Raw genomic sequence first — 23,881 nt, 5'->3', positions numbered from 1 at the left:
ACTCTAGAATCCAGGACACACATACACATATCCCTTCTCTGATCTTTGATTAGTAGCCCAGAGAGAAATGTATTTGGCATTCATGAAATGTGCTAGAAGCTGTGGGTGTGGCAAAGACCATGCAAATGTTCATCAGTTAAGGGGATGTGTGTGAAAGAGGGAAGGGGCATTTATAGCACATGGATTTAAGGGGCATTTATATTACATCACAGACAGCACCTATTCAACCTGTGCTGCATCAGCTACACTGCCTCCTGGTGGATTTACCAAGTCAGGTTCAAGGTTTTGGTATTGGCTTTCAAGGTCTTGAGCGGTCTGGGACCCGCACAACTTCAGGACCTCCTCCTCTGATATGTCCCTTGAAGGGGTTTATGCTCTGCAGAGAACAACTTACTAGTGATCCCCAACTTACTAGTGGGGCTTGCAAGGCAGAGATGTTCTGCCAGGCTTTTGGTTGAGGACAGCAAGGGTTGACATCTTGTCTCCCTCCATCTTGTTCCCTCTTTACCACTCCTGCAGGACAGTGACACAATTTCAGAGCTTTGAAGCTTCAGTGCTACATCGGAGACTGTTTTAGTTATTTATTGAATTTTTGGAACTGTTTTAGTGTATGGTTTTTACTGTTGTTCACCACCCTGAGCCCTGGGCACTCAGGGAAGGGTGGTCTATAAATTTCAATTATAAATAAATGCTGTTGCCAGATCTCTTCAGGGCAAGAGTGCCTTCAAGGCCAACCTACCTTCCCACAGTCTTCCATCTTATCCCTCATCCACATGGATTGAGACCTCTCATTTTGGCCAAAATCAGGCATGATTTTACTAGGATTGCCAACCGCCAGTTGGGACTTGGAGATCTTCTGGAATAACAACTGATCCCCAGACTTCAGAAATCAGTTCCCCTGGAGAAAATGGCTACTTTGGAGCATGGACTTCATGGCATTATATCCTGCTGAGGTCCCTCCCCTCCCCAAACCCTGCCTTCCTCAGGATCCACCCTGAAATCTCCAGAAATTTCCTAATCTGGAGCTGGCAACCCTTCTTTACACTAGTTTGCCAGGGGAACTGGCACCCATACTTAGGGTTGCCAATCCCCAGGTGGGGGCAGGGGATCCCCCAGTTTGGAGACCCTCCCCCCGCTTCAGGGTCGTCAGAAAGCGGGGGGAGGGGAGGGAAATGTCTGCTGGGAACTCTGTTATTCCCTGTGGAGATTTATTCCCATAGAAAATCATGGAGAATTGATCCGCGGGTATCTGAGGCTCTGGGGGGGGGGCTGTTATTTTAGGTAGAGGCACCAAATTTTCAATGCAGCATCTAGTGCCCATCCCCAAAATATCCCCCAAGTTTCAAAACAATTGGACCAGGGGGTTCAATTCTATGAACCCCAAAAGAAGGTGCCCCTATCCTTCATTATTTTCTATGGAAGGAAGGCATTGAAAAGGTGTGCCGTCCCTTTAAATGTGATGGCCAGAACTCACTTTGGAGTTCAATTATGCTTGTCACAGCCTTGATCTTGGCTCCACCCCTAATATCTCCTGGTTCTACCCCCAAAGTCCCCAGATATTTCTTAAATTGGACTTGGCAACCCTATCCATACTGCAGCTGGGACTGGTAGCACTCCATTTAGGGACCCAATTTGGATTGGGAACATGGCTTCTTGCCCTCTGCCCCTGTGCTGTTACCCTGACCAGAAATGGTACTACCCTCTCCTCTCTCCAGGCTGCACCCCCAAAATCTCTAGGTATTTCCCAAACCAGGGCTGGCAATCTTAGCTGCACATGCAAGCATTCTGACTGCAATTCCTGCTGCAGCCTCCCCTCCTCCTTTGCTAATAACTTGTGATCCGCCTTGTATTTCAGTAAGCAAGGTGTACTATGAGTAAAGTAAATAAGGAAATAAACTTACTTCACAGAAGAAAATTTTTGCCTCCTAAGAGCCCAGTAGGAATTAGAACACTGGCAGCTCACAAAGAGGTGAAGGAAGCACCATCGGCTCGCTTGAGTTCAGCCAGTGAAGTCTTGCTTCCTGCCTTACACGTCTGAGAGAACTCAACTTTCCGTAACAAACCACAAGTAATCTCCCTAGCTACTGGGGTGAGGAGGGAAACTGTCTGTATTAGTAGAGCCTTTCAATAAGCTCTGTGCACCAGAGGTGGGACAAGCCTCCACAGCAGAGAACTGAACTCCCATGACAGTCAAGCCAAGTGAGAGGGTGGCTTGCAAGGATCAAGTGAGGGCTTCTCTTTGTGCATACAAGCTCAGCAGCGGGCAGATGCATGAAGCAGGGTTGCCATGCTCCAGGTAGGAGCTGGAGATCTCCCAGAAATAGAACTGATTTCCAGATAGGGTTGCCAGGTGCCATTAAATCTCCAAGTATTTCTGAGCACTATGCCTGAGCCATGAGCATCGAGGATTACCAACCTCAAGGTAAGGCCTGGTGTTTTTCCAGAATTATAACTGATTGATTCCCCCAAGAGAAGTGGTGGCTTCACAGGGTGGACTCTGTGGCATCACATCACCACTGAGCTCCCTCTCCTCCCAGGACTCTGCTGTCCTCCTGGCACAACACTCCATTCCCAGGATTTGCCCACATCAGAGTTGGCAACCCTAATATGACCATCTGTTTCATTACTCATGTTATCTTGGCTCGTCCTTCCTTCACAGACTCCTTTTTTTGCAAAAGCACCCAGGAGTCCTGCCCTGTTTCTAAATCCTATCCCTTGATATGGATCTAGAACTCTTTGGATCTGTCACTTGCTGATTAAAAGCATGGCTAAGGGGCATCATCCAATGGCCAGACCAATGATTCATCAGGTCCAGCATCCCAAGCCTCACTATAAACAACCAGAAGGGTTATAAAGCCTACAAATGGGTGCCAAGGCAAAAGTCTATTCCTGTTGCTGTCCCCCTGCAAGTGGCATGCATACTGCCGCTGAATATGGAGGTGCCATTAGTAGCCACTGATGGACCTACCCAACATGAACACATCTAATCCCCTTTTAAAGTCTTTAAAGCTAGTAGTCATTGCTACTTTCTAAGACTGCAGGTTCCAGAAGTGCATTATGCAATACAAATTGCTTCCTTCTCTTTCTGTCCTGAATCCATTACCCATCAACTTCCTTGGATGCCCTCAAGATCTAATATCTTGGGACAAAAAAGGTATTATCTGCTTTCTGGAAAGCATTACTTTATCAGCCTCTGTCATGTCCCATAGCAATTACCCCAAACTAAACAGCTTAATGCTCTTTAGCTTTTCCTCACCCGCAGGGCTTTTTTTGGAGCTCCTTTGCATATTAGGCCATACCCTCTTGATGCAGCCAATCCTCCAAGAGCTTACAGGGCTCTTATTACAGTGCCTATTGTATGCTCTTGGAGCACATCAGGGGTGTGTGGCCTAACATGCAAAGGAGTTCCTACTACAAAAAAAGCCCTGTTCATAGGGAAGCCACTCCAATACCTTGATGATCTTGGTTTCCCTTTTCTGCACCCTTCCCAGATCTGTAATATAATGTTTAGATTTAGATATTTATATCCCATTTTTCTCCCCTATCAAGGCCTGCCAGACTCAAAGCAGCTTGCATCAGTCTTCTCTCCTCCATGTTATCCTCACAACAACCCTGTGAGGTAGGTTAGACTTAGAGAGGGACTGGTGCAAAGTCACCCAGCCAGTTTCCATGGAAGAGTGGGGATTTGAAGTTGAGATAAGGCAACCAGAATTACAGACAGCATTGCAAATGGGGCTGTATCTGACAGCGAAAGTAAGTCCTAACCCATCTTACTTTTACGGTGATGTATTTGTGGGTTATTCATTAAAATATGTATAAATATTTAATTCATATAAAATATTGATATCTGTGTATTTACTGTTGAGAGAGTCTGTGTAGGCTTCCAGCCTTACCATCTGCTCTTCTGGGCAGGCTCCTCCTAGGCAAAGGGAGGGCTCCATGTCCATGGCCTGGAAAAATGTGTACAAGGGGACAGAATAATGGCTCCCATTTGCTCTGCCTTGCATAGAAAGCAAATATTTATTTCCAACTGTGTGTGTTGTCTTGACTCTCTACTGTTACCAAATCTTTATTTGTTTTCCATGAATCCCACACCGAATGCAACTACTAGGGTTGCCAGGTCTGACTCAAGAACTATCTGGGGACTTTGGGGATGGAGCCAGGAGACTTTGGGGGTGGAGCCAGGAACAAGGGTGTAACAAGCATGATTGAACTCTGAAGGGAAATAAAAAATCGCTAAGAGACACCATAAATTTTAAATGACAAAACAATGTAATGTGAAGGTATGCTTCTCCTTCCCTATCATCAAAGGGGCTGCTGCATTGACAGCTGCACTCCAAAGGCAACTTGTACCACTTCCTGGGTCCCCAGCGCAACTGACCATCTATTCCTCCCAGCAGCCCTTTGGACAGGATAGAAAGAACAAAAGTAAATGCTCAGAATCTGAGGCTAGGTATCTGCTGGGACCTGCACACAGCCTGAAGGCCTACCATCAACGGCAGCCATCAAAACTGCCACCATAGCTTTTTAAAAACTCTTGTTTTGGCAAACTTGTGTATAAGCACATGCCCATTCTATGCTGCAGCTATTGGAAGGGGCCAAGCGGGGGCTGCATCAGCAAGAGAAGCAACCAGATGGGCCCCAGTATATCCAGAGTGTGCATATGCTACCTTTGTCCTGTGTGTGTTTCTTCTATTGTGTGTGTGTTTGTGTGAAGTTGAGGAGGGCACACTGAAAGCCACTTGCATCAAACTTGGCATTTGTCCTATGTGGACTTAGACCAATTTCCAAGCTTTCTAATAGACTAGGAGCGCCTCTCCTCGCTCAGGTGCTTTCCCGCCAAAAAGATCACCTGACTGATAGCAGAGGTGCTACTCCCTCAATTCTCTCCATGCCACCACCAGAGAACCTAAGACACTGAGATTACAGAGAGTTCACAGTGGGGCAGGAGGGAGGGATTTGTGTCTGCACACAAGACCACTCAATGAACAATGGTTACAGGTAAGTGCAACCCCATTTCTTTCTTTAAACAAACCCAACATCGTGCAGGAGTGACCAATCATATTTAGAAAAAGGGGCACCTATTCTATTTAATTTTCCTATTTTACGGACAGCAGATGCAAAGAGAGACTATAGTGATTACTGTACTTTTAGTAGTTGAGCAGAAGAGATGAGTTTGGCAGGGGAACCTTTCTCATCCTGGCTTGATAAAATGCACCTGTCAAAATTTCCTCTTTTTCTGTTTCCAAAGTGCATCAGCTCCACCCCCCAGGTCTTCTGGAAGCTGTGTACTTCATTAAACAGACCTAAAAAGCCAGCCAATTGATCCTGTTGAAAGAATGTTTTTTGCCGTCTTATACTATGGTGACTGGTATTTGTTGTGGGCTCTCCTCTGGCTGCCATTCATTCCATGTGCTTGGCTGGTTGAACTACAGCTTTTGTGTGATGATAGGTACAGATCTTAAACCTGTTGATAGAGAGATAGGAACTGGCATGTCACCGGTGCCTTGATTCTCCACATTGCAGGGGGGAATTCATAGCGTACAATCATGGCTGATTTTTTAATCAGATTTATTAAATAACAAAACAGCTTTGATTCAGTCCTCCTCTAGCTGTGAAGATGAAAAGTAGCATCCTAATGCTGGTAGACGGAAGCTGGATTTGGTAGAAGTGGAGAGAGCACCAGAAGCAGGTTGACACCATGCACTTGTCCACAATCTCACCCAAGCTCTCTTCCTTCTAGTGTCCCTTGACCCCAGGTCATGTGTGGGAGCATTGTCTGAGGCCTGCACCTTTCAGCTGTGTCCACTCCCCTGAGTCCATCCATGCTATGACTTCCTTCCCTCAGTGAAGGGTACCCTGCGGCCCAGCTCCTTCTACTACTTCTGATGAACATACCGCCAGGTTATTCCCATTCGTTGCCTTACTCATCTTCCGTACAGTTCAGAGCCCGGAATCCTGGCAGCGTCACACGACCACGTTGCGCTAGGTCTTCCTGAGAACCCTGGTTCATGCGCCGCACCAGTTCCTTCTCAAAGAGCAGTGGATGATAGGCACCAAGTGTGCAGGCGTCATCTGAGAAGGTTTGGTAATAGTGGCACTGATGAGTCTGGCGTCGTGACGGCAGGAATTCGTAGACGTGGACGATGTCACAAAGTGACATCATCAGCACTGTCCCTGGTAGAAGAGAGGAAGAAAACCCAGATGATTCATCTAATGGCTGGCTTATCATGGGCGTACAAGGTAGGGAAATATGATGTGGAATTTAGGTGGTTAATTTCAGTCAGGGTTTTGCTTTCTAAACTGTCAATGTTGGGAATATTTGAAACCATTAAAAGACAAGAGCCCCCCTGAGCATATGCAGAGTGCTTCAATTGCCACAATCTGCAATGAGGATCAGGGTGGAATTGTAATGCAAGAAGAAAGTAGCCACTTCATCCTCAAATCTCCATGAATTTCCCAACCCAAAGTTCACAACCCTAATAACTACATGGGCCAAGGTTGCCAGGGCCTACCCTGAATTCTACCCCAGGTGATGGCAGGAAGTTTCCAGGCAGTCTGTGGTCTTCAAGCAGTTTTCAGCCACAATATCTCATCTTCAAAAGGGAGTACAAGACTCTTTAACGGTTTGCTCCCCAAAAAACAAAGGCAACACAAACACTTCCTGCTTCCACAGGGCTCTGCCATGACTAGAAATCAGGATGTGACTGAAAAATCCCCAAGCAGGTAAAAGAGCGTGCATCGCCTCCTGTTAGCAGTGGGCCAGGTTCTTCAGAATGCAGGCAGGCAATGCAAAGAGGTACATGCAGGGCTTGGGGGTGGGGGTGGGGGTGGGGTGGGAGGGTCTTTCTTACCAAGCAGCCCTGAGGACGGAGGATTCCTCTGCACTTGTTCGCTTGCTCCTTCCTGCACCAATTCCCAGAGCTGCCACTGCAGCCGCGGGTGCAAGAGGTGAAAGAGCTGCCAAGGTCTGCGAGAGCGCACAGTGCGGAATGGGCCAAAGAGGGGGTAATCGGGGGCTTCGTACCACTGGGAGTGGAAGGAAAGAGAAAGAAACAGAGGGGTGGAGAACAGAACATTTTGACAGCCGAAGTCACCCCAAACACTTCCCTCTATGGTTGCGAGCCTCCAGGTTACAGCTGATCTCCAGGTGACAGAGAAAATGTGAGCCCCTGGAGAAAATGGCTGCTCTGGAAGGTTGACTCTGTGGCATTATACCCTACTGAAGTCCCCCTCCTCCTCAGGGTCCACTCCTAAAATCTCTAGGTATTTTCCAACCCAGAGGTGGCAACTAGAGTTGCCAATCCCCAGGTGGGGGCAGGGGATCCCCCAGTTTGAAGACCCTCCCCCCCCGCTTCAGGGTCATCAGAAAGCGGGGAGAGGGGAGGGAAATGTCTGCTGGGAACTCTATTATTCCCTATGGAGATTTATTCCCATAGAAAATCATGGAAAATTGATCCGCGGGTATCTGGGGCTCTGGGGGGGCCTGTTTTTTGGGGTAGATGCACCAAATTTGCAGTATAGGATCCAGTGCCTCTCCCCAAAATACCTCCCAAGTTTCAAAAAGATTGGACTAGTGGGTCCAATTTTATGAGCCCCAAAAGAAGGTGCCCCTATCCTTCATTAATTCCTGTGGAAGAAAGGAATTGAAAAGGTGTGCTGTCCCTTTAAATGTGATGGCCAGAACTCCCTTTGGAGTTCAATTATGCTTGTCACAGCCTTGATCTTGGCTCCACCCCTAATGTTTCCTGGCTCTGCCCCCAAAGTCTCCTGGCTCCACCCCCAAAGTCCGCAGATATTTCTTGAATTGGATTTGGCAACCCTAGTGGCAACCCTGTTCCCCTTGCCCCAGGACCAGGGTTGTCGCTAACCATTATGCTTTCTGTATTACCTCAGAGCTTCCCTCACAGACTGAAGACTCAAATCACACCTTCAGTCTCCCAAAACAATAACAAAACGGATACTTCCCACAACCTAGGCCATTCCTCATCCCCACACTACTCCTGAGATACCCTGCTCTACAACCCTGTTGACAGAATTCCTGTCTTTATGGCATTTGTCAGGAAGGGAGCGTAAGGGGCACTGTGATCCTGATCCAAATTGGTGCCCATGCACCTGAGAATCTGGTCAGCTGGGAATTCCTAGAGCACATCTGCTTGACCTTTGGCAGACCTGGGGATGGACCAGCACATGTAGCAGCAGCACAGGCAGAAGGGTTGCCAGCTTCCAGATGGGTACTGTAACACGAGAGCCATCACAAAAGGTTAATGTAAACAAATACTGTGACTACAATTACTATGTTCTAGATGAAAATTACAAAATAATAAAATAATACAACAAAATTACTAAAAGTTACTCAGGGTCTCCACAAAAACTTCTCTATGAAGGCAACACACTCAAAACCTTGAGTCCGAAGTGAACTTTTACTGTTACTGGATTTATGATTAATCCTTTGCCTGAGGAAGGAATCTGGAAACAGGAGAAAAGTCGGCATCCCTATCGCATTGTCTTATGGGATTAAGATGCGAGGATTGTATGTCCTTTTTGTGATCGATTTTGGACACTGGAATTGGAGGCTTCAGACAGGAACCATATGGACTGAGTTCTCTGATGTTTGTAATATAGTATCCACTAATTGATTTGCTTGAACAGTGGAATTGTGTGCTTTGAACTTTTAATGGATTGCTGCAGTTCTGTATCTTTGTTCCAGTAGAGTTTGTTATAATTTTCAGTAAAGTTTTTTTTTTGTCATTTTCATCTAGAAGATAGTAATTGTAGTCACATTATTTGTTTGTTTACATTAACCTTTGGACAGGGTCTGTCCCGGAATTATATCTGATCTCCAGACTACAGACATTGGTTCCCCAGTGAAGGATAATGTACTTTCAGAGGCTGGACTCTCCTCTTCCCAAACTCCACTTCCCTCTCAGCCATCACTCCAAAATCTTCAGGAATTTCCCAAGTTGGAGTTAACAACCCTACCTGAAGGAAACTGCTGATATTGTATTAGGCCTATGTCTTTTAAAACACTATTAGGTTGTTAACATTTATGGATTTTAATGATTTTAAACTTCCTTGATCTCTCCCCCACCAGTGATACATAAATGCCTAACTAAATAACTGAAGAGCTGGCAAGGGGAAAGCTCAGCCACATTAAATGAGAATTTGAATTTTAAAAAGGTAGATATTTTTGCCAGGTATGAAGGGCTGGTTCCTAGTTGTACAGTTCAAGCCCCTGAATGCCACTTTGAGGTCTGTTAGATTGCTAGCTAGAAGAGGAAAGAAATTAGCTTGTGTTCTTGAAACATGGATTTCTGGTAAGAAGCAACGGGTTGAATCTAATCTGCCTCATACAGAATGAGTGGGACGTCCCTTCTTTCCCCTGGCAGTCCCCTGTGCCCTCCATGAAATTTCTGCTGTGGGTCAAGGGAACCCTTCCCATGAGATATTGTGTGGGGGGGGGAGGTGCCAAAATAAATTAGGTGAAATCCCCCACTTCCTGTTGTGGCAAACATCATGAAATGGACCCAAACTCAAACTGGGGTCGAGGTGGGAATGGATGGACAGATGGAAACAATGCTTGAGTTTGCATTGAGCTGTCTTCCAGTTTTCACTGGAAGTTAATGGAAGCTCCGTGGAAGGCTAAGGGATTAAAATAAATTTAGTTTCCAAAGCTCAGTTTTCTTAGGTATCTTTTCACACCTGGGATCTGAAGGATCAATGGCCTCAGGCAAGACAGCCTTAGCAAGCAGCATTACCCACTGCATTTACATGTCCTTTTCAAGTCCACTGAATAAAACTTGATCCCCCAAGGTGAAGTTGAGCTGACTCACTGGATATGTGTGTGAGTGTGGTTTGTGTTCCAAGGGAGGGCATGACTCAGTGGCAGAGCATCTGTTCTGCCTGCAGAAGGCATCTCCTACTAACAAGATTAGGTAGCAGATGATGTGAAAGACCTCTGCATGAGACCTTGGAGGGCTGCTGCCAGTCAGAGTAGACAATACTGACCGTGATGGACAAATGGCATGACTCATTATAAGGCAGCTGGCTGCACCCAGAGCTGCAGCTGTATCAATCTCGTACCACAACCAGCACAAGACACACCAAAGCTCACCTCCTGCAGGTCTCCTGGGTAAGGAGCTGGGTCCCAGGCGACTAAGACTCCCTGGGTGTAGAGAAGGCTATCCAGAAAGTGCTGCTCAGGGGAGGCCATCAGCTATGGGGGAAAATGTGAGTCAAAGCATGCCTGATTCCAAGTCAAAAGCAAACTGGTTAGAGGTTAGTAGTTTCTGGAGGGCGGCCATGTTCATCTGTAGTAGTGAGACCAAGAGCATCTTAAAGACCAATATTTTCCAGGGCACAGTGAGTCAAAATTCACTTTGTCAGCCAACGACGGAGTAACTGACAAAGTGAGCTTTGACTCACAAAAGCGTATATCCTGGAAAATCTTGCTGGTGTTTAAGGTGATACTAGATGGGCATTTCGACAGAAAAGGAAGAAGGTGAAGCACCAGGCTTGCTCCACTGTGTAAGCAAATGAAGCAATGCCCTGACAAGATCCCAGAAAGAGCCACCACCTACGCTTTGTGAAGAAGCAGCCAGTACATACGTGGGAGGCAGGAGGGAGGAAGAGCCTGTGGGAGCGGCCTTTTCTTGGGCATCTGGTGCTCAGGGACCACTGAAACCTGGTTCAAAGTAGCCCCACAAACCTAATGACCCAACAAGTTGATTGCAGTCCATACTGGCCCATCAAGGCTCTGTAAGCCTGCTGTCATTGCTGCCTGGATCAGATTGCAAAAACGGGTTTGCAAAGTGTTTGCAAACCACAATATGTATTTGGAGTGCTGCATTATATTTTAATGTAGAAACACAGAGCTAAAAGAGATCCCAAGAGTCATCCAGTCCAACCCCTTGCACACAGCAAGAAATTCACAGGCTGTACAAGAAAGCCTGAAACTGCCAAGGTTTTGGGGCTCTCTGCAAACCATGTTTAAAGGAACTACAGTCAACAAGGTTTGTCGGGCCATAAACCACAAACTGATTCAGTTTGCAAATAAACGTCCCAGTTCAATTTAGTTTCTGGTTTCTCGTGTGGTTTGACCATGAACCACCAACCAACATGACCTGCATTTTTCTGGTTCGTGCTCATCCCTGGTCATATTTGATGGGTTCTTAGTTCTGCAGGCTCAGTTGAAGTTCACAGGAGTTCAGGCAGCTCCTCTGCAGGAGAGACTGAACCCTTCCAATGGTCCTTCATAGAGGCTAACTGATCCCAAAGAGTACCTAATGCCCCTAAGGTGGTTCTTAGGTATATGATTTGAGCTCTTGCTTGTTTGGTTTTAGCAGCATTTGAGTCTTTGTGTTGTTATTTTTTTTTTGTTTCATTTCTATGCTGCCCTTCCTCTAAGGAGCCCAGGATAATGTGCACTGTCCTCTTCTCAATTAAACCACCACAACAATCCTGTGAGGTAGAATAAGCTGAGAGAGAGTTACTGGCCCAAGATCACTTAGTAAGCTCAACGCTGAGTACAGATTTCAACCCAAGTTCCCCAATCCTGGTTCTGCACTTTCACCGACACCACATGAGCATCTATTACATTTGTTCACCAAAATATATTTCTACACAGCATTTGGTGTTATTTAATTTGTCATCCTCTGGTTATTCTACTGAACTAGGTTTATTGGTTCACTATGTTTTAAAAGAGGGTGAGGCAATCTGTGGTTCAAATTGGCCAAAAGGGATCTATTTAAGTAAATGAATAAAAATAAAATAAATATTTTGGTAATCCTTACACCATCTCTGCAAGCTTGGCCATTATCATTGCTAACATACTAGTCTGGGCCAGAGACAAACTGAACTTTCCTAAGCAAGTTCAGACCTGAGATTCAAAATGTGGTCACTGTAATTCATAATACAGGCATGTAATAGCCATCACTACTACAATATAAGTTCAACTGTTTCTATAAAAAAGAAAAGAAAAGATGGGGGAGGCTTTTCCATTTGCTTAGAGATTTGAAAATGAACATGCAAACCACAGTTCTGCACAGCAATAGGTTGAAGTTTGGACAGTAATTTTCCAAAGCTTCTCTGAATGTGGTCCCAGAATATTTCAATGCTAGTGGAAATCCCAACCCCCACTCTCCAGCTTCCTATCTCCCCTCCCCCTACTCAGGAGACTTTTCTTCTTATGTCCAGCCCCCTGAAATCCTTCTGCCCCAATGCCCCCACTCCTCATGGGATACCTGGGAGTTCACAAGGCGGAGGATGGTTTTCGTGCCCACATCATGCTCGTAGCCCATGGTTGGAGCTCCATTGAAGCGAAGAACAGCATCATGGGAGTCTGTCAGGAAGAGAAAAATGAGGATGTGTGAGAAAGAATCTACGCAGATCCCCAACTCACTCAGTCCTAAAATGTTAAGTGTGTGTACCCCAATAGGTACCTCAAAATTCCTGGTGGGAGGTGAAGGAAGTAACAGAGAGCCTCCACACACACACACTTTGCTAGCAGTCTTAGAACTCAGCTACACAAAAATTATCCACACACACATTCCACTCACACATATACCCATCAAGCTGGGCAGGGCTTAATATTTAGGTTTTCGGTTTTGGATTGGGAAATGCTTAGAGATTTTGGGGGTGGAGCCTGAGGAAGGCAGGGTTTGGGGAGGGGAAGGAGTTCAGTGGGGTATAATGCCATGGAGTCCATTTTCCAAATCTGTCATTTTCTCCAAGTAAACTGTTCTCTCATGTCTGGAGATCAATTGTAATACTGGGTGATCTCCAGGCCCACCCTGAAAGTTGGCAACACTTTTAAATATGTATCTTAGCTAAGACCCATTACTTATTCTACATGCCAAGCAGGGCTGGATTAACAATTAGGCAAAGTAGGCACTGGTTTATGGGCCCCCACACCTTTAGGGGCCCCCGACCTGCTCCCCCCATCCATTTCCCCCCTGCTTGCAGCCCTCCCAGCCTGCATGCACAGAGAGAATATGAGCCACTTTTTGCCCGACTTGCCTGGTGTAGCTGCTGGCGTCATCTCCAAGTTTGCCTCTCTCTGCTTCTCCCTCACAGCTTTATTAAAGGGGCTTTTGAGAAGGTGCCTGCAAGCTGCAGTGGGAGCCACAGGCAGCAGGGTGGGCACTCCCAACTCTGAGATAATTTGAGTGCCTAGGGGCCTGCACAGATTTTAATCCAGCACTGATGCCAAGGATCAGTGCAATAGCAAGTACACATCATTTTAAAGAGAGTGGCTCAGAGGATATGCCGAATGCTTGACCCATCTACACTTTCACACCTTATGGAATAAAGGTTTGGGCAAACATAGTTTGATGCAGGGCTGAGTCAGGACCACAATTTGAGAAAGGTCAAAACTCAAGCTGCTTAGCCACAATTAGGGTTGCCAACTCCCAGGTGGTAGCTGGAGATCACCTGGGATTACAACTGATTTCCAGGTGACAGAAAATGACTACTTCAGAAGGTGAACTCTATACACCCCACTGAAATTCCTCCCCTCCTCAGGCTCCACCCCCAAAATTTCCAGGTGTTTCACAACCTAGAGGTGGCTATCCTAGTTACAAGAACTGAGATGATCTTGGGGAACGTCCTTTCTTCTTACATGCTCAAGTTTCCCATGTGCTGGAACTAGTAAACAAAAGTTGTGTTTCTGTAGAGGCACCACCAGCTTCCTATTAAAATCTTTGCAAAATCATAGCAATGACTAGACTCGATTATTGTTAATGCACACAGCATGGGGCTGCCTTTGAAAAGTTCTCGGAAATTTCAATTATTCTAAAATGCAGCTGCTCAGTCGCAGTCTGGGACTTGCCGCCGGGATTCCATTACACCTATTTTGATCCATTTACATTGGCTGCCTGCCAGTTTGTTTCCAGACTCAACCCACAATTCTGTTTTTTTTTTGTTCTTGTTTTTTTTACTTTTAAAGTCCTTTAAAGATTTGAAGCCAGGATGCCTTTAAATACTATGGGATCCCCTTCTCTAACATAAACCTGCCCAGATGCTGAGACCTGGTGATAGGTGGAAATACACATGACAGTGCTTTTGTTTGGTTGTGGCACCAAAACTATGCAATGATCTGCTCAAGGAAGTTAGTTTGGTATCCTCCTTGGTTTTTAGAATCTATTACACTTCCCCTTCTCACTGCCTTAAAACTGTTTCACAGCATCCATATCAGTGTTTAGCTACTGGCTATTTTCATTTTTTTTTGTTATTTTATTGTAATAGCTGGTTTTTATTCTTCTAGGTTGGTATTTGATTCCCTGTCTTTCTACCAAAAGAGTGACCAGAGTGCTTTAAATTAATATCAGTCATAAATATACACTCTGGATTGAGAACTAGGCCTGTTCACTGGCATAACACCCCCAACCCCACCTAGCACCTTTATTATTAAAGTCCTAAGGGACCCCTTAGCAGTGGGCTTAGGGAACAGTGACCACAGGACATAGGTCAGGCTCCCTCTGCAAGCAGGCAAACATGCTTTTTGATGAATGACCTTACTTACGTAATAAAGATAACAGAAATGTAAACATGGGAGTAAAGCATTTGGAAAAATGAAAAAAACAGTGCTGGTCAACTAATGAAGCTTGAAGGGCAGAAAAGTTACATGACCTTACTTAATAAAGATAGCAGAAATGTAAATATGGGAGTAAAGCATTTGGAAAAATGAAAAAAACAGCGCTGGTCAACTAATGAAGCTTAAAGGGCAGAAAAGTTACATGACGGATGAAATGAAGTTTGCATGGCTACAAACAGATAATGTCCCCCCCAGTCCACTCATCCCAGACATACAAGTATAGTCCATGCAGAGGTCAAGGTTGAGGGGGAAGGCTGTTAAGGTTGCCAGCTTCCAGGTGAGGCCTGGAGATCTCCCAGTATCACAACTGATGTCTAGACTACCGAGAACAGTTTTCCTGGAGCAAACGGCTGTTTTGGAAGGCAGACTCTATGGCATTATATGAAAAGAGGAGGAGGAGGAGATTGCATTTAAACACTCAGAGTCTCAGTGTGGCTTACAATCTCCTTCCTTTCCTCTCCTGACAACAGACACTCTGTGAAATAGGTGGGGCTGAAAGAGCTCTGAGGGAATTGACCCCATAAAATTTTCAAGGCAAGAGACTAACAGAGATGGTTTGCTATTAGGGTTGTCAACTCCTGGTTGGGAAATAGCTGAAGATTTTTGGAGTGGAGCCTGAGAAGGGTGTGGTTTGAGAAAGGGTATAATGCCATAGAGTCCTCCTTCCAATAGTCCTCCTTCACGTATAGTAAAGTCCATACAAAAGTTCATCCCATACAAAAATCCATCAATTCTGCAGAATGCTTCACTCTCTCAACTCCAGTAAGAAGGCCTGTAAACTCTGTTTCCAATTCTTACAAATTCTTTCTGTTAAGTGATGTGCAATCCCATATTCAATAAAGACTTATTACAAGAATGAGATGACTCCATTTGCTCCAATTAAGTGCTTGAGACATGATTGTCTTTTTGGAATGTGACGAACTTGTGGTGGTGCCACTTTGACAAAGACAGAAGGAGAAATGGCAATTTAGTCAGCAATACCATCAGAGGCTTGTCTCTCCAGGTCCATGCTGAGCTGATGAATAACAAGTAAGAAGAACTACACATCATCTCATTTTTGGAACAAGTCTTTAATGAATATTGGGATTGCACAGCACTTTACAGAAAGAACTTGTAAGAATTGGAAACACAGTTTATGAACCTTCTTCTTACTGGACTTGACAGAGCGAAGCATCCTGCAGAATTGATGGACTTCTTTGTATGGGATGAACTTTTGTATGGACTTTATGTGAATTTTGATACAGGTTGTATTTCTATTAATAGAGTTGCTAATTGCATCAGTTCATTACTTAGTCATAGCTTTTGTTTGTCTCTAACCACTTAGAGGCTGGCAAATTATTTGCCACTGCCTTCCTCTGCATAGCAATTGTGGGCTTCCTTGGTGATCTCACATCCAAATACTAATCAGGACTGACTTTCCTTAGCTTCCGAGATCTGACAAGATCGGGCTAGCTTAGACAATATAAATTCTAGTGATTTCCAGACCTTAATTCACAGGTTACAAAGGGAGGCCTACTGTTAAGCAAAATGGATGGACTGCTACAACCATACAACATTCAGGGCACTGTTGAAAGGAAAGTTATGTACTCAACAGTGCAATCCTAAACTGAGTTACATCCTTCGGAACCCATTGATTACCATGGACTTAGGTCCATATTAGGACAAGAGAAGGTGTCTTGGTGGAAATTAGCTATTTCAGTTCCTTGGATATAAATAGTTTATGGCTTAGAGCCCTCCACAGGTGAATCCCACTCCGTTGTTGCTTGCACACTCACCAATCTCCTTGCCCAGTCCAGATCCCAACATGGAGCCAGCAGAACTCACAACTGCACATCTTTCCAGAGGCCCCAAGTCCTCGGCCAAGCTTCTCTGGGGCAGCACTCCCATCCACTCAGGGGATGCAAAGGGGCCGGCATCCCCCACCAGGGTCGTCACATCCACACGGGCCTTGAGGTGGCACAAGAGCTCCATCCCAGTCAAGCGTCGGATTCCTCGGCGCATCCCAACATCTGAGGGCACGTGGTACTTGTTCATGGCCTGGTAGTTTCGGAAGACCTGCTGGAGACGTGGGCCCAGCACGTGAGATGAGAGCTCCTTTTGCCAGACGGGCCAGGGCAGGGGCTGGGCAGGGAGAATGGACTGGGAAGACCTCCGGTGACGTTGGGACCCAATGAGCACCTCCATGAGGCGTTGCCAGAAGCTCCTGCCACTGGAGAGGAAGGAACCCCAGGATGGAGCCCGTGGCACAGAGCCAAAGTTCCGGCTTTTAGACCCAGCAGGGAGAAGCTCCAGAGTTCTGTTTCCCATGTGGGGAGGTTGGATGCCCCGGAAGACTGTCGCCATGGAAATGGAGAGGCCCTTGCCCTTGCTGGGCCCTGAATGCAACACGAGCCCCAGCTGCAGGCAGATCAAGTAGACCATGGCCAGGCACAGCAAAATGAAACTCAGCCAGACACACCCCCTTCCCCACCTCCGGGGAAGTCGTAGGCAGTGCCGGGGGTCCATGGACCTATGGAAAGATGGATAGCATGAGAGGAATGACAACATGGCACTTGCTACTTGTACTTCTGGCCGTTCCTGTAACGCACTGTTTAAGTTGTGAAAGAATTATAAGAGCCCTACTGGATCAGACCAAAGCCCATCAAGGCCAGCATTCTCCTTTGGAGAGATCCAGCCTCTGAGTAATTCCTTTCCAAAGCCATCTAAACTAGCCACAGTGAACTCCATCCATTAACTGTATGTGGTGTGTTCTTTCACCTGTCTTGAATCTAGTGCCCATCGATGCCCTTTGGAGAGAAATTTCTCTGTCCGTTCTCTTGTCCTGGGTCAGTCAGGAGAGAAGGACCCTTCAGGAGGAGAGAGCTTCTCAGGAGGAGAGAACTCTTCAGGAAAAGAGGAGTCCTGCTCCAAATCTCAAGAGGCTGACAGGCAAGAAGATGAACTACAGGCTTGTCAGAGTTCACAACAGATAGCTGACGCAGAGCCACCAGCACCTTCCAGCCCAGTTCCAACAGATGAAACCCAGGTGGTCATTACCAGCCCTTCAGCTTCACCCACACCCTTGGAGTGCCAGAGATGAAGGCTTAGAATGGAGTTCCAGGAGAGAAGACAAAGGCATAGGTCTCCTGGCCTGATGCCAGTTGCCTGCTAATGATGAGTAGCTGCAGCAGCTGCAAGGAAGGCCTTCCAGCAGATGCCTATAAAAGCCAGAAAAGGGAGACTGCTGGATGTGGAGGCAGTAAGCATCCACTGAGTAATCTGTGCAAACATAGCTCCTGTCTCTACTTTGCTCCAGCAATCTTTGGACTTGGATCTTGGCCTTGTTTGCTCTTGTGTATGACTTTGGACTGAATTATACTGCCTTGCCTGATTTTTGGAACCTTGACTTTGGACCAGCTCTCAACATCTCAAACTAAATTCTCCATGGCAGAATTGAAATTTCCTGCTTCCCCCATCCCTCTGTAGCTCTGTGATCTCCACAAAATGCTGCTTGTGGGAAACAGGGGGTCCTTGCTGAGGAAGGTCATGGCATTAGGGAAGTTATGACATGTAGGAAGTCTGCAGTAGGAAAGGGGAATTGGTGGAAATCGCCAATTTATTCTTCATTCAATCCACTTTTTTTTTTTTAAATGAAAAGCCTAAACATGCAAGTCTTTCCCCCTAAAGCACTCTAATCTTCATGCTTTCTGCATTTTGTCCAGATCCAAGATAACCTTTTCAGAGGAGGGGACCAGAGCTGTTTGCTGGATTCCAACCCCCCCCAGTTTTCTTCTCATACAGAGAACTAGAGTGAAAGCCAATCTATGCTACAGATTTTGTGTACGGCCTCCCTCTCTTTCTTTCTGTAAAATGGGAATAATAGCATCCTACATCACAAGGCAATTGTGTAGGAAAGCAGACACATATGATACAAAAAAAAAGACAACATAATTTCTGCAAAGAGAAGTTCTTTCTGAGTGCTTTTTGGAGTCAGTTTGGTGTAGTAGTAAAGTGTGCAGACTCTTATCTGGGAGAACTGGGTTTGATTCCCCACTCCTCCACTTGCACCTGCTGGAATGGCCTTGGGTCAGCCATAGCTCTGGCAGAGGTTGTCCTTGAAAGGGCAGCTGCTGTAAGAGTCCTCTCAGCCCCATCCACCTCACAGGGTGTCTGTTGTCGGGGGCGGGGGGGGTGATAAAGAAGATTGTGAGCTGCTCTGAGACTCTGAGATTCGGAGTGGAGGGCGGGATATAAATCCAATATTTTCTTATCTTCTTCTTCTTAAAAGTACTTTTGGAGACAACAAATGTAAAAAATAAAGGATAAAGGGGATAAAGGATGGAAAAGGATAAAAGTAACAGGCTATTTTGGGTATACACAAAAAGATTGATTTCAGTTGGAGAAAGGGGGGGAGAGAGAGAGAGAGACAGAGACAGAGACAGAGAGACACAGACAGACACAGAGACACAGACAGACACAGAGACACAGACAGACAGACAGATAGATTTTTCTGGGAGTAAATTCCTTTAATGGGGCTGGCTTCTGAGCATACCTGCTTAGTCTTGGTCTCAGTACGTCATCTAAAATTAACCTCTAGCATTGTTAGTACAATTTCCCTTCTGCCCCCAGCATTTTAAGGGACCTGTGTATTCTGTTTTGTGCTGGAGAGAGATATGATGCATGACTGGCTTTCATATTTTCAGCGGGGGGCTGCTGTTGGCTGCACTTCTTCCTCTAAAGCCAATCTGGTCACGGCAGCACCAAGCCCCACTCCCTCTCTCCAGTCCTGCCTGGCCTTCTGTACCAGATGCAGAGCAGAGGACTGAAGATCAGGGCCTGAAGCAACTTTTAAAAATTTGTTAACATCTATCCTGATGAAGAGTTCTAGAGAACTCAAAAACTTGCATCTCATTCTGTGTTATTTGGGTGAGTCTTATGGAATGGTGTTTTTGTTTGTGAGGACTGCAATGGTTTTGGCAGTCATCGGACAAAAGGCTGGACTGGCTAAAGAAAAGGAAGCAGACAGGAAAAAGGGGCTAAACTGCAGTCTCACAATGGAGGATGTAAGCAGTTGGGCCCCCAGGGATCCGTCCTTGAACCAGTGCTAAATAAATTCATTTGTCAATGTTGCAGAGAAGAGAGTTCTTGGAGTCACAGTTAAATGGAGTCATCAACTCTGTGTTTGATGACAATGCTTGAGGAAGCAAATGGCATATTAGGGATGTCTAGGAAAGCACCCAGTAGCAGCCTAATAGCTCAGCCCAGTCCCCAGTCTGAGCTCAAAAGAACTTGAAAGCTAAACTACACAGGATCAGCCATGGTCAATACTTGAATGGGAGCCCACCGAAGAAGATGGTTTGGTGTAGTGGTTAAGTGTGTGGACTCTTATCTGGGAGAACCTGGTTTGATTCTGCACTCCTCCACTTGCAGCTGCTGGAATGGTCTTGGGTCAGCCACAGCTCTTACAGAGTTGTCCTTGAAAGGGCAGCTTCTCTCAGCCCCACCTACCTCACAGGGTGTCTGTTGTGGAGGAAGAAGATAAAGGAGATTGTAAGCCGCTCTGAGACTGATTCAGAGAGAAGGGCAGGGTATATATAAATCAAGGTTTTCTTCTTCTATGCAGATAAAGGCTATGGCAAACCTTTGCTCATCTCTGGGTTTGAAAACTCCATGGCCCTGGAGTTGCACTGAGTCAGCTGTGACTCAACTGCAGACAGTTGTTGTTATTATTAGGAGAGCACTCTAACTGCCTTCCATACTTTTCTATTATTCTTCCCAGTGTCACTTTCTATTCTTTAACCCAATTGCATACAATTCACTACAGCATATCCCTCTGTGAATCAGAGCCCACTTCTGCTTGTATATAGATGTGTCCCTTCATTAGGTTTTGATTAAAAACAAAGGGTGTTTCAAAGCGAAGCTGGCATAAAATAGGATTCCAAATCATAAGAGAAACCAGTTAACAGAGCCAGGACAGGATTTGTGGGCTGTTTGGAAGTCGGGACTAAAGGGAAAGCCGTCCCTCCTTGAAGGACAGACTGGGGCAGGGGCGGGTGAGGATACCAACTTCCAGGTGGGGCCTGGGGATCTCCAGGAACGACAACGCCTCTCCAGACTACACAAACTGGTCCCCCTGGAGAACATGGATGCTTCGGAGGGCGTACTCTGCGGCGTTGTTGTGCCCCACTGAGGTCCCTGTCCTCCCCATGTTCCGCCCCCAAATCTCCAGGAATTTCCCAACCTGGAGCTGGCAACCCTAGCCGTGGACCAGGACTTGGAGGAGGACGAGCAATGGGAGCCAGGGAAACCCAGGAGCGCGGTTTTTCTTCTTCTCCCCCCCACCCCCCGCCCCCGCGATTCATTTGGCTTTCATCAGGGACTTCTTGTTTCTAACTCGGGGAATCCCTCGCGTGGACACGCCACAAGAAGAGCCGAAGGGGGCGCGCAGATCCTCAGGAAGAGCACCGGCATACAACAGTAGGGAGGGGGCATGGAGGGCTGGTAGGACCCCCCCCTCAACCCCCCATTCACCGGTCTTCGCCACTCCAGCCAGTCCGGCCAGACACAGGGAGCCCTCCCTCCGCTGCACCACCGCTCGAGATGGTGCTCCCTTGTCCTAGACGGTGCCCCCTCCCTCTCCTTTCTCGGGACAGAGCCGCACCCCTTCCCGGGGCAGGGGACCGTCGTCAGCTGGGAAGGGCAACCCCCGCCCGTCCGCTTGCCTGGAGCCGCCTCACCCCCCCCCCCCCTCCTCCTCCTCTCTCACCTGCTTTGCCTCTGCATCGCTTCCCTCGGTTGCTCGGGGCAGCAGCTGGAGCCGCAATGCAGCCCGGGCGGCGCACACGTGGGCCACTGGTGCGCGCCAGCGGGGGGACCGGCCGGGGAGCCAGCTGCTGCCAAGCGCCGGCGCTGGAAGGGCCCCCAGCCTCACATCTGGATTCTGGCAGGGCTTTGGCTTTTGCCTCGCTCGCCGCCCTGGCAGGGCGCGGGAAGCCCGGAGAAGTTGGAAGAAGCACACGCCCATCCCAGTCCCCAAGCTGCCCTGCCATCATCCTCTTCTTTCACCCCCGCCAACAAGTTGCCCTGCAGGGCCAACCATCAGGGCGGACAGGCAAACACCTGCCTTTGATGCTGCCCTCCCAGCGTTGATATTCAGAGGGATTCTGCCGAAATATATGGAAGTTCCCTTTTTTTGTTCACCGTAGGCAGGCAGCCTGGTGCAGCATCAGACAAGGACCCGAGGCTCAGGTTCAAATCTCGGCTCTGGCATGAAAGCTCTTTGGATGACCTTGTCAGACAATCTCAGCCTGACCTACCTCACAGGCTTGTTGGGGGGTCTCCTGGAATCACAACGCGTCTCCAGACTACAGAAATCAGCTTCACTTGGAGAGCTGAGCTGAGACATCACTGGCCAGGCTGAATGTGGCTCAAAGTTTTACTAGCAGAGCAGATCAGCTCCAGATGCTTGGGGCCCATTCACACTGCATTTGTCAACTGTCTGGGCTGCCAGTGGCTACTGGGGGTTTTTGGGTGCCATTTCAGACACAACCATGTTTGGCGGCCAGTTGCTAACAGACAGTTTAGAACCTTTCCACGCAAATCCACTTGTGCCCCACTTCCAAAGTGGGGTTGAGTTAGTTTTTAAACTCTTTTCTGATAAGCTGCAGTGTGCTCTTAGAAATGCAGTTCTTCTGAAAGCGCCATCTTTCTCCCCCTGCCTATCCTGCTTAACAATTCTAACTTTTGCAATATATGAATCCACTGATATGATGATAACATTTGGATATGTAGCTTGTAGGTGCCAAGTTTCATAGCTTGCGGGTGACAAGTTTCATAGAAACAAGGCTAACAACAACTAGTCAATTGGGCAGCGGCTAGGGTTACTATATTTTGAAAAGCAAAAAAGAGAACACATTTCTTGACTATGACAAATCTCATTTTAAATACCCCTACTATTTAAGCTGTGATAATTGCTACTAACTAGGAATATTCTTAACCTTCCAGCCCCCAAAGAAGACATTTTCATCAGTTATTTAAGAACAGCCCAAAAGAGGATGGGCACAAAAAAAGGAGGTCGTACATCTGGTAACCCTAATGGGTGGCTGTTGCAAGCACCAATTGGTGCTCCAGTAGTCACTAGACTTCTTTGGAGCAATTGACTAATGTTTAGTCATGTCGCTCATGAATGCATTGAGAGCAGTGACCAGACTAGTGTCCATCTAGTCCAGCATCCTGTCTCACACAATGGCCAACCAATTCCTCTGACAGCCAGCCTATATCAGGGCACAGGGGCCAAGGCCTTCCCTTGATGTTGCCACCTAGATCTGGGATTTAGAGGATTAGTTGCCAAGAGCATCTTTACTTCAGGCCTATGTCTCAGAGTGCCAAGATACTTCTTTGAGAGTTGAAGTTAGAGGAACGCTGTTCAATATGAAGAAGAAGAAGAACTGCAGATTTATACCCCACCCTTCTCTCTGAATCAGAGACTCAGAGTGGCTTACAATCTCCTATATCTTCTCCCCCCACAACAGACACCCTGTGAGGTGGGTGGGGCTGAGAGGGCTCTCACAGCAGCTGCCCTTTCAAGGACAACCTCTGCAAGAGCTGTGGCTAACCCAAGGCCATTCCAGCAGCTGCAAGTGGAGGAGTGGGAATCAATCCTGGTTCTCCCAGATAAAAGTCCACGCACTTAACCACTACACCAAACTGGCTCTCCTGCTACGATATGTTCAGTATCGTAGCCCTGGTTTGCATACTTTTGGAGATGGTGCTGTTAATAATTAGCAATGCACTTGGTTTTTATCATGTGATTTTGCATGGCTTACATAGTTCCACACAAAGATGCAGGCTGTGTTTTCCAAGCAGGAACAGGGTGGCCCTCCCAGCTGGAAGGACTGGTGGCATGCTGGTCAGAACTGCATTCTTAACATTACAACTAGAGAATCCCTCCACCCTTTGGCAGCCCTCCACCAAATCTCAGGGTTCTGTATAGACAACGTCTTTAAGTCCTCCTGCTGCAAAGCTCCTTTAGAGTTAAGTTTCAATGTGCTTCATCCGAAGCGCATAACAGTCAATAGATATCTGGAGCCATAACAAAGCAGGAGTCAAGTTGCGCCTTTAAGACCAACCAATTTTTATTTAGAATGTAAGCTTTCATGTGCTCTTAAGCACACTTCATCAGACGAGGAATTCAGCACAGCGAGCAAAGCCATACATAGCTGAGCAGAGCCGTACACAGCTGGTAGGCAGTGGCCCAGAATGCAACATGGTACAGATTTAAGATGCAGGGATTAGGGGGTTGGCCTTACA

General features: G+C 46.8%; 1 protein-coding gene across 1 annotated transcript; it reads right to left on the bottom strand.

Annotated features, from left to right (window-relative positions):
- Window positions 1–5,554: 5,554 nt before the first annotated feature.
- LOC132580554 (beta-galactoside alpha-2,6-sialyltransferase 1-like) lies at window positions 5,555–21,463 on the bottom strand. The gene is made up of 6 exons (XM_060251435.1): window positions 21,339–21,463; window positions 16,369–17,102; window positions 12,243–12,340; window positions 10,115–10,216; window positions 6,855–7,029; window positions 5,555–6,177 (listed from the first exon to the last, which is right to left on the bottom strand). Exons 1-6 carry the CDS (start codon window positions 21,353–21,355, stop codon window positions 5,924–5,926), a joined length of 1,380 nt encoding a protein of 459 aa, XP_060107418.1. The 5' UTR covers window positions 21,356–21,463; the 3' UTR covers window positions 5,555–5,923.
- Window positions 21,464–23,881: the final 2,418 nt, after the last annotated feature.

This window comes from Heteronotia binoei, chromosome 1 (assembly GCF_032191835.1).
Source record: "Heteronotia binoei isolate CCM8104 ecotype False Entrance Well chromosome 1, APGP_CSIRO_Hbin_v1, whole genome shotgun sequence".
Lineage (NCBI taxonomy): Eukaryota > Metazoa > Chordata > Lepidosauria > Squamata > Gekkonidae > Heteronotia > Heteronotia binoei.
The sequence above is the reverse complement of the archived record's forward strand: the minus strand, read 5'-3'. Positions and strand labels throughout refer to the sequence as shown.